Below are 9670 nucleotides of genomic sequence, written 5' to 3' on the forward strand. Positions count from 1 at the left end.
TGTGCCCAGCAGTGCGTTAAGTGCTAGGGGTACAAGGATGAATTAGGTTAAGAACAAATCCCACCCTTAGCACATTCGCAGTCTAGCGGAGAGACGGTAAACCTCCTTCCTGCCCAGCCTCCAGCTGCTGCTGCAGGGCAGCAGCCCCCGGGGGGTATGTGATCGCACCCGTTGGCAGGCCTTGACAACTGGACCCCCAGGTGCTCCTTTCTGGCAGAAACCTGCCCCCACGCCCAGACGTGCCAGCTGCCAGACCATGAGGGGATGCAGCAGCTCAGATGAAAGGAGGCAATCTCCCCTGTGGCTTCTGCTCTCTGGCCTTTCCTCAGGCCAAAGGCCTTCTAGTCTAGGAAGCAGCTTCCCTCCCAAGCTCTCCCATTTCTGGGCTTGGGAAAGTGCAGGCTAGCCCCACTCTGCCTAGGTGTACAGAGTCTGCCGGCCAGGAGTCACCCAGTCGGGGGCTGAAAGGTCTTTGACGTTGCTCCCTTCCCCTCTCCTCAAATGGTCATCTGGTTTTCTTCCTTCTTATAAGAATCCCAACCAGGTCCTCCCATTTCCACAAAGCCTGAGTTCACCCCAAAGCGAAAGGACTCTGCTTCTCTGGGCCTCCATCCCCTGGCTTATGAGACAGACATCTCTGCCTGCCCACCTGGCGGAACCCCTGGGAGGTAAAGGGCAGTCGTGGGTAACACGGAGCTCTGTGGTCCAGGCACCGTTCTAGGAGCTATGCATTCATTCATTCACTCAGTCTTCACAGCAAGCCTCTGAGAAACATATTATCTCCATTTTACAGATGTGGAAACAGAGGCACAGAGCAGATACCCAAAGACACACAGTTAGCAAGGAGCAGAGCCAGAATTTGAATGTGTGTGTGCGCCTAACCAACTCTACTCAGCTGCCCCCGGAGCGCTTTATAAGTAAGGGAAAGCTGTACAAATTCAAGAACACTATTATTACCCAAATGCTGTTGCCCCCTCAGGCACACCTCAGGCAGCGCCTAGCCCTTTCTGATCAGACACCTGAAAGGACAAGCCTGAGACGGTCCTGGGCTGCAAGTCCCAGAATTACTTAACCCAGCTCTGGGACTCCAGCTCCCCAACAAATCCCTCAGACCCTTCCTGAACCCACCAGCCACCTCTGGCCCAGGGATCCGGGAGCTGGTGTCAAGAAGAAGGCTCTGTCATAAAAGAAAACGAAATTGAGTTATTTGTAGTGAGGTGGATGGACCTAGAGTCTGTCATACAGAGTGAAGTAAGTCAGAAAGAGAAAAACAAATACCATATGCTAACACACATATATGGAATCTAAGAAAAAAAAAAAAAAGGTCATGAAGAACCTAGGGGTAAGACGGGAATAAAGACACAGACCTACCAGAGCATGGACTTGAGGACATGGGGAGGGGGAAGGGTAAGCTGTGACAAAGTGAGAGAGTGGCATGGACAGATATACACTACCAAACGTAAAATAGATAGCTAGTGGGAAGCAGCCGCATGGCACAGGGAGGTCAGCTCGGTGATTTGTGACCACCTAGAGGGGTGGGATAGGGAGGGTGGGAGGGAGGGAGACGCAAGAGGGAAGAGATATGGGAACATATGTATATGTATAACTGATTCATTTTGTTACAAAGCAGAAACTAACACACCATTGTAAAGCAATTATACTCCAATAAAGATGTTAAAAAAATAATAATAATAAAATAAATACTTGTGATGGAGGGGAAAAAAAAGAAGAGGGCTCTGGAGGTGGGAGGGAGCAAGGAGGAAAGAGGCAGGCCTGGCCAGAGCCTGGAGATAGACGGGCCCTGCTCCATGCTGGCCAGTGTCAGGTGGGCCTGGGAGCTAAGGAGCGAAGCAGGTCAGTGATGTACAGCCCCGCCCGCCAGGGGGAAGCCAACCTGATGCCTAATCAGATCAGACACCCCTTCCCAGACCCCCTCATTCCTCCCCCTCCCCCTCCCAGCTCACTGACCTCCCTGCTCGCTTCCCAGCCGCACCCTCCCTGAGATCTCCAGCTGCTCCTGCTGATTTTATAAAGGGCTCTGGCAGGAGGCGGGCACCTTGGCTAATTGAATCAGCGCCCACGAGGCGGGAGGCAGGGGGCTGGTTAGCATCACGGCCGAAAGGTGGTGGCAGCGACAGCCTATGCGCAGCCATCGGGGAGGAGTCTGAGTGAGCAGAGAGGCCCAGACAACCTGGGTCGTGGTTTATTCTGAAGCTCCAAGGTGGGAATTCACCAGGGGGGCCTGGCCGCCCCCACCACAGCCTGGGAGCAAGCTTATGGGATGGACCAGGGGCCAAGATGCACACACATGAACATACACACACCCACACCACACCACTGCTATGCTCTGGAAGAAAGAAAATGTTATACGAGGGGAGGCAGAGAGGGAAAAAAAGAAACATGAAGAATGGTATAGCATGCTTGTGTGTGTGAACACACAGTTACACCAATCTGTGTACGCATCTCTGTGCTGGGCACCAGTCATGATGCCATTCTTATCTGCCCTGATGTCACCTCTGCATAATAATTAGCAAATAAAAGCAGTCCCTAAGTGCCCTGGTCACGGCAGAGGATCTCGTGGTATCGAGAGCTGCCAGGTAGCAGACCTGGAGCCAGGAGACCCTTTCTTGGTGGAGCTGTCTCTTGGTCTTACATTGCCCCCTCCCCTTCGAGACCAATCTGCTTTCTCCTGTATGAATTTGCCCCTTGACAGCAGGCTGCCAGAGAAACACTGTAAGAAGGGCTTCATCTCTGTGTTTCTGTTTGCGGAGATTCATGGCTGAGGCTCACGCCTGCATGAATCCATTTCTGTATAGCCACTGGGCGCGCAGGCTCCACGCACGTGGGGGGAGGGACTGGCCCAGGGAGGGAACTAAGGAATGATGCACATGTCCGAGGCGACGGTGCCATTGAGGATGGGCTGACCCAGCTCTCTGCAGGAAGACCCGCCCGCCCGGTCACATCTTCTGAGAGGGACCCTGCGGGCTTGGTCAGCATTCTCAGGACTCTCATGGCCCCTCCCACTTCCCCAAACCCTCCCTTCCCCTGCCCCCACCAGCCCTCCCCACCTTTCCCCAGGGCCCCAATCTACCACTTTCCCTTTCGAGCAAATCTAGCTTCAGAAGGAAAAGCTCCGAATTCCTCGGATCCCAGCAGGGAGGAGAGAGGCCAGGAGAGGAGCAATTTTCAGCTGAGGGTCCCACACCTCTCGGAGGCAGGCTCCACAGTCCTCCAAGCGGGATTCTGAGGTTCTGAAGGGACAAGCCCTGAAATGCAGATTCTTCCAATGATCCCGCATTCTTTTGGGCGGTAAATCCTGAAGTTCCCTCCTTCGGGTCCAAGCCCCCACGCCTGGCAGCAGCTAAGCCCCCAGTGGCCTTTTCCACAGGCTAACACTGCCCCCTGCTGGGATGCGCTGGGATGTCTGCCTCAAGTGCTCTGAAGGAAATGAGGGAGCATCCCTGCCTAAGAGCTCCCCAACTCCCACCTGGAGAGGGGAACTACTGAACCCCTTAGAGGCATTAGGCCTGCCTGCCTCCAGTGTATTCTGAAGCTGGGATTGGGTGGGGTGGTGGCAACCGGAATAGTCCTTTGGCACAGACAAGAGTCAGGGCTCCTGGAAGGCTTCTCCCTCTGTCTCCAGCCTGCTCACCCATTGCCTCAAATTCCTTTAATAAGGAGCAAAGGCATGGTGTGACATAATACTCGATCACACCCCACGTGGGAGGCTGGGAAGCCCACAGGTCTCTATCTTGTTTCCCTCCCCGGCTCCAGAGCCCCTTTCCAGCTGCTGCGGAGACTCCTCTAGCAGGATAGAGTAAGGCCATCTTAGCCTCAATCAGAAACTAAGCTCACCTTCTTCCCCAGAACTGAATCTCTCCCGAAACCCTATTTCTCTGTGTTCCACATCCAATGTGAATCTAAGATCTGCAGGCCCCATCTCTGCAATGGCATTTGAATCCCCAGCCTTTCTGCATTTCCCCTCCCAATGAAGCTCACTCTGCCCCCAGACCATTTTCCAAGGGTTGTCGGGGTTATTGACCTAACACACAGCTCTACACAACGCCCTGCTCAAAAGCCTTGTCAGTAAGATTGGCCATGTGTTGATAATTCTTGAAGCTAACTGATGGATTCATGGGCATTGATTACACTACTCCTTCCGCTTTTGTGTATGTTTCAAATTTTCCATAATAAAAAAGTTAAAAAAAAAAGACTTTGTCATTCCTCCTTCCCCTTTAATTAGGTACAAATTCCTCCACATCACGGTTAGGATCTGCCTTCCCAACTAGATTGTCCCATGTCCCCTCCATTCTTAATGTAGAACTCTTTCCTGAGTGTATGCGTACCTCCCCCTATGCCTCCATTCACGTTCTTCTACCTGGGATGCTCTTTTCACATTGCTTCCCACCCTTGAAGGTCCACCTTAAATGCCACCTTCGATATGAAAACTTTCTTGGTCCCCCAACAAACAGCTATGTCCCTTGATCCCCAAGGCCTTGATTCACATCTTGTGGCACTTATGTCCACCTTTTGTGATAGACATGTGTGCCCTCATCTCAGCCTCCTCTAGACTGTAAGCATCGTGAGGCCAGGGCAGGCCTTACACGCAGTGCCCCATAATATTGGCTGAGTTGGCCTGTAGCAGAAACATACTGACATCCCTTTCCATGGAAGCGGGTTTTGATGAGAGGAGACAGCACAGAGCCTGCCTGTGGGGAAATGGGATACAAGGGCCAATGGGGAAGTTCAGAGCAGGAAGGGTTCTCAGTGCCTACATGGAGGAACTCCCTCAGTTTACAGACGAAGAGGGCAAGTCTCAGGAAGGCAAGGGATTGAGTGGGAGTAGTTCCATTTCTAACGCTGAAGAGGCTCAACTCTTGCCTATCTTCCAGTCCAGGTTTACTCACACACACACACACACACACACACACACACACACACACACACACACACAGCTTCCCCGCTATTTTTCTGGTGTTGACCCTACCCCAGCAAATGGTTAGAGATGCTTGAAGATCTTTCCTGGGGCGCCCTGACTTGCACAGACTTCTACCTCTGTGGGTAGGTGACGCTTGGGATGGAGCTTAGGCCCAGAGAGGACTTTGCTGCTGGGAGAGGAGGTGTCAGTGGTGGCTGGTTGAAGCATTCACCCCCAGCAGGGCTGTGCCTGTCCCATCCCCGCCTCATACACTCATGCCGCACAGAAATATTTCAGAAACGTTTATGCCACAGAGAAGTCCAAAACCTGCAGGAAGCTGCAGCCATCCTCCAGGCTGCCCGGAGCCACGGCTGTCCCCTGAAGGGGACACCAGCAGGCAGGTGGCCTGCATGAGCCAAGGAGCCAGGGCCACTTGCTGACATCCTTTTGTCCTCTGCCCTAAATCTGGAGGTTCCATTTAGGCTGGTGGGGGGTGGGGGGAAGAGGAAGTGGAAAAGGGGTAGGAGAAGTGTGGGTCTCTTCAGGGTACTCTTCCTGCTTTGGGATGGTGACTCACCCAGCTGGCCCTGGGAGGGACAACTCCTCAGGCCAGACTAAGGCGGCCAAGACTAGGGTTCTGGAAGGAGCGGAGGGAGGTTCCTGGGATGCGGTGGCCAGGAGGAGTCGCCGCAGAAGCTAGAAGGGAGGCCCGCCTGCCCCCCCCCCGCCCCCCGCCTTCTCACCAGCCTCTAAGCCCGGCCCAGCAGGCACAGGACCACTTCAGCCCTGGCAGCTGACGGAGTCCGCATCTCCTCCACCCTCCATCACTTTGGGCCTTTCTTAAGTACCATGACATTGTCATACTCAGTCCCCTGTGGCCAGCCAGAGGCAGCAAAGTCCTGTCCCGCTGGGTAGACATGCTGGAGGCCGCTGGGGTCCCTGTCAGCTGCGGCTTGCCCCCTCCAGGCCTCACCCCGGATCTCCTGTGGGCTGTCATACAGGGACAGGGCGGCCACCCCCTCAGGCTCATCATATATGTGGTCGTGTCGGGAGGGCGGGTGCTCCTCGATGCTCTCGTACAGAGGGTCGGCCGGGGCCTGGGGAGGGACGGCCAGGATGCCCCTCAAGCTCTTCCGCGGGTTCTGTACCACTGCATCGAAGGGCACCGCGTACTCCCCCTCTGGGCCCCGCTGCAGCCGGGGGGCAGGAACCCTGACGGTGGTGGGCGATAGTGGTGGGAGTGAGTCGTGGGGTCGGGAGTAGGGACTCTCCGGCCGGGGCAGCGCCGCAGGGTTGGGGACTGGCTGGGTCGGGGGCCCAGGAGGGGAGGCGTTCTTCTGGGCAGCGATGGCCTCTTCCAAGGCCAGGAAGATCTCATTGCCTTGCCGGGTTTCAAACTCAAAGTTGCCCTCCCCTGAGAGGCAGCGCCGGCCTGCCTCAAAGGAAAAGGTTGCCTGGGTGGAGAAGAAAGCCGATGACTCGCAGGCCACTGGGCGGGGCTGCTTGCCACTCCCGGACCCAGCTCCCAACCACAAGCCTGTCCCCCCAGCCTCTCCCCAAGCTGCTTCCACTTCCCTCCCGCCATGCTTTTGCTTACAAGCAAAGCCCTCTCTCATCTTTTCTCCTTCTTCCTCCCATCCATCGAGTATGAAGCTCGATGCAGAGTTCATCCTCCACCACGCCAGCCACTCTCCACCCTCCCACCTCTCCCCACCTCTTCCTCTCCTTTCCTTCTCCCCCACCTCGACCACCATTTCTCCCTGCCGTGGTTCTCTCCTCCAGCCCCTGGGCTGTGCTGTTTCTCTTCTGCCAGCCTTTATTTCGTCGTTTCTTCCTCCTCCATTCTCTCTTCCTTTGAGGGCCCCTTCGCCCTCTCCCTGACGCTCTCTTTTCTCTCACCGCTCATCCTTCCTCTCACCTGCCCGCGGCAGCCCCCCCCCCCCCACTCACCTTGTCCCGCCCAAAGCGCCGCAGGAACCTGTAGGGCCATTCATACAGCTGGGTGCCCAACTGAGGGCCGCCCCACAGCTCCAGGGCACTCTCCCCGGCCCAGAGGGTGTAGGATCCCCAGAGTCGGCACCTCTCACTGGCTTCTGTGGGTCTCACAGTCACAGCAAACTCCTTGCAGGGGGCCCCTGGGGAGAAGAGGGTAGACAAGGAGGCAGTTCATGGGAAGCAGCCGACCTGTCTCGACTCTGCCCTGCTTTACATAGCATGCCGGGTCTCCAGAAAAAGTATTACCCACGGCCCCATGACCCTGCAGCCTGCATCCTGAATGCCGAGCTGCCCTGCGCCAGGTCAGACTCCCTAAAATGCCAGGAACCTCCAGCCCTCCCTCAGGAGGCATCATGCCCTAGCCACACGCACCCCGACCCCGTACCCACATCCTTCCTGCCCCTCTCACCAGAGCCACAGCCTTATCTCCATCTCATCTCTCTCCCCAAGCCAGCTGCCTCCCCAGTCCCGACTGTCGCAGCTGCAGATGCAGCTGACCCTGCCCTCCCAGCTCTCAGCCTACCCAGCCCCTGCCCATGCCATCAGGTGCCCTCCGAGAGGTGGAGCCTGGATGTCCCCCCCCATGTCCACCTGCTCTCCCCACGCGCCCACCCCGAGGGCTAGACAGAGAGCAGGAGGGGCCTTGCCTGGTCAGCAAAAAGCTCCCTTGCCGCAGGACAGCTCAAATCCACAGAAAGAAAACCATTCTTTTCACAGACAATCGCTCGGGTGCCAACAAGGGAGAGTTCAAGAGCCCCACCTTCACCTGGACCCCTCAGCCGGGCCCTTTCCCACCAGCAGGGCCTGCACAAGAGGGAGTGGGCCAAGGGTGCAGGGCTGACATTTCAGGCAGGCCAGCCTCCACGACCTTGGGCTGTGCCGGAAGCAGCGATTCGGAGAGACTGATAAGGGGGCTGGCCGGGGCCGGGGGCAGCCACAAGGCAGGAAGACTGAGCCGGCAGCCGGCCAGCCCTCACCTCCTCCCCACCACGCCCTGGAGAGAGCACCCGGGGAGCAAAGGCAGGGCCCTCACCTGTGGTCGCACTGCTGTACAATTCATTCTCCTCCATGCGGGGCCGGCCGCCCTTCCCCTTCAGCTCCTTCCTCTGGCCCTGGCGGGGAAGGCCAAAGACTCACCACCATCGCCAATCCCAAGCCCACCACTGGCCACCGCAAGCTTTCTTTCAAAACACACTCAGCCTACTGCCCTGTCTTTATTCTGAACTGGGATTCCTCACCCCCACCAAGGAACCACCTCCAGCATCCTGACCTTGGCTCTCACGACATCTGCCCATGGCAAGCATCCAGTGTCCCGTGCCCTTTCTACAGCCCTGGGTGACTCACGGGGAAGGCCAGGAGGCAGATGGCCTGTATCCAGTCACCCCGCTCTGCAGTGGGGGCCGCCAGCGCGTACAGGCGCTCCGTAGTCTCCAGGAAGAAGGTGCTGGCATCCCGGGGGCTGCTGACCTCCCCTCCGGCCTCAGCCACCCGCAGGCAGTCACTGAGGCGGATGATCTTCCGGGGGGCCTCTCCCCGGCGAGGCTTCTCCGGGCCCTCCTGGAGCTCCAGCCGGGCCAGGGCGCAGCCCGACCCTCCGTACAGCGCCGCCCCGAACCGGCGCCATTTCTGCCCCCAGATGCGTAGCAGGTGGGGAGATGGAGAGATGGTGCCCAGCGGGGAGAGAAGGACCCGGGGGAGACAGAGGTGAAGGTCGGGGGAGACCCAAGGAGGCAGAGAGCCTAACAGAGGCCTTAGGAGTTAGAAAGCATTGGAGATGCACCCCAAGCAATCCAATAAGAGGCCTACAATGACAGCAGAGAGGAAGCCAAAGGCAAGAAAGGCACAGGAGTGAGCCCCATGGAGGCGACTGCAGGGAGGCCGGGCAGGCCCAACCCAGGGGATCCAAGTCAAGAGGCAGAAAACCTGCGAGTCCCGGAGCCCAGAGGGCTGAGGAGGGCAGCCCAAGGGCCCAGACTGGGGAGCACGCTTCTCATTCTCTGTGAGGCCCCATAGAAGGCCCTGTCCCCCGGAACCTCAGCTGACCCTCCTGAACCTTCCCGCCTCATCCTCTGACAAGTTAGGCCATGAAAGAGACAGAGAGAGGAACCCCGGGGTGTGTCCGCTGAGGGAAGGAAGACGTCCTCATTCAAGGAGGCCAAAGAAGGAAAAGGAGTTTGGGCACAATGGGGCCCTGGCTCCCAGAGACCCCAGTTCAAGTCCAGTAGCAGCCAAACGTACCCCACTGGGGCAGGAGAGGAGGAAGGAACCTCCACGGCAACCCTGAAGTATCCCCTCCACTGTGCCTTCCATTCCCTCCCAGGGTGTCCCGGTGAGAAGACGTCACCACAGAACAAGAAAGGCAAGAAAAGCAGAGTCAGAGCCTCTTTTTCCCCCTCCTCCCGGGCAATGGCTGTCAGCAAAGAGCACAGTTTGGAGCCAGCTCGCAGAGGCAACAGCTGCTAAGGCAAGAGCCCTCCCAAGCTTGTACTCTGGGCCCAATGTGGTAGATGGCACAGTCTCCACCATCCCATAAGGGTTTGGGAACATTCCAGGGCCTCCTCTCCTCCCCAGGGAAGTCTCTAGCAGCCCCCCAGCCCCTCGGCTCAGCCCCAGCCCAGCCGTGCTCTTCCTACCTTCCCAAAAGTCTGCTGCTGCTGAAGGTACAGGAAGCCCTGCTTCACCACCACATCCTCCATCTTCCCACCATCCTGGGCCCCTGAGCTTCAGCTCTCTGCTTCCACTCCCGCCCTCTTTCTC

At 57.3% G+C, this 9670-nt stretch overlaps 1 protein-coding gene across 1 annotated transcript; it reads right to left on the bottom strand.

The window, feature by feature from the left end:
• Positions 1-5648: 5648 nt before the first annotated feature.
• On the bottom strand, positions 5649-9670 carry DOK2 (docking protein 2). The gene is made up of 5 exons (XM_082656785.1): positions 9547-9670; positions 8258-8539; positions 7947-8025; positions 6869-7053; positions 5649-6372 (listed from the first exon to the last, which is right to left on the bottom strand). The coding sequence occupies exons 1-5, from the start codon at positions 9607-9609 to the stop codon at positions 5743-5745; spliced, it is 1239 nt and encodes a 412-aa protein (XP_082512911.1). The 5' UTR covers positions 9610-9670; the 3' UTR covers positions 5649-5742.

The sequence above is a fragment of the Grampus griseus genome (assembly GCF_964374135.1).
Source record: "Grampus griseus genome assembly, chromosome: 6".
NCBI lineage: Eukaryota > Metazoa > Chordata > Mammalia > Artiodactyla > Delphinidae > Grampus > Grampus griseus.

Bases quoted from the DNA above. Each gene is read 5' to 3' on its own strand.
- DOK2 (XM_082656785.1), bottom strand. From the start codon at position 9,609: ATGGAGGATGTGGTGGTGAAGCAGGGCTTCCTGTACCTTCAGCAGCAG. The intron at 8,026-8,257 runs GTGAGTCACCCA...CTTCCCCGCCAG, and splicing joins TCTGCCTCCTGGCCTTCCCC to GGCCAGAGGAAGGAGCTGAA. The intron at 6,373-6,868 runs GTGAGTGGGGGG...TTCTCCACCCAG, and splicing joins GGCGCTTTGGGCGGGACAAG to GCAACCTTTTCCTTTGAGGC.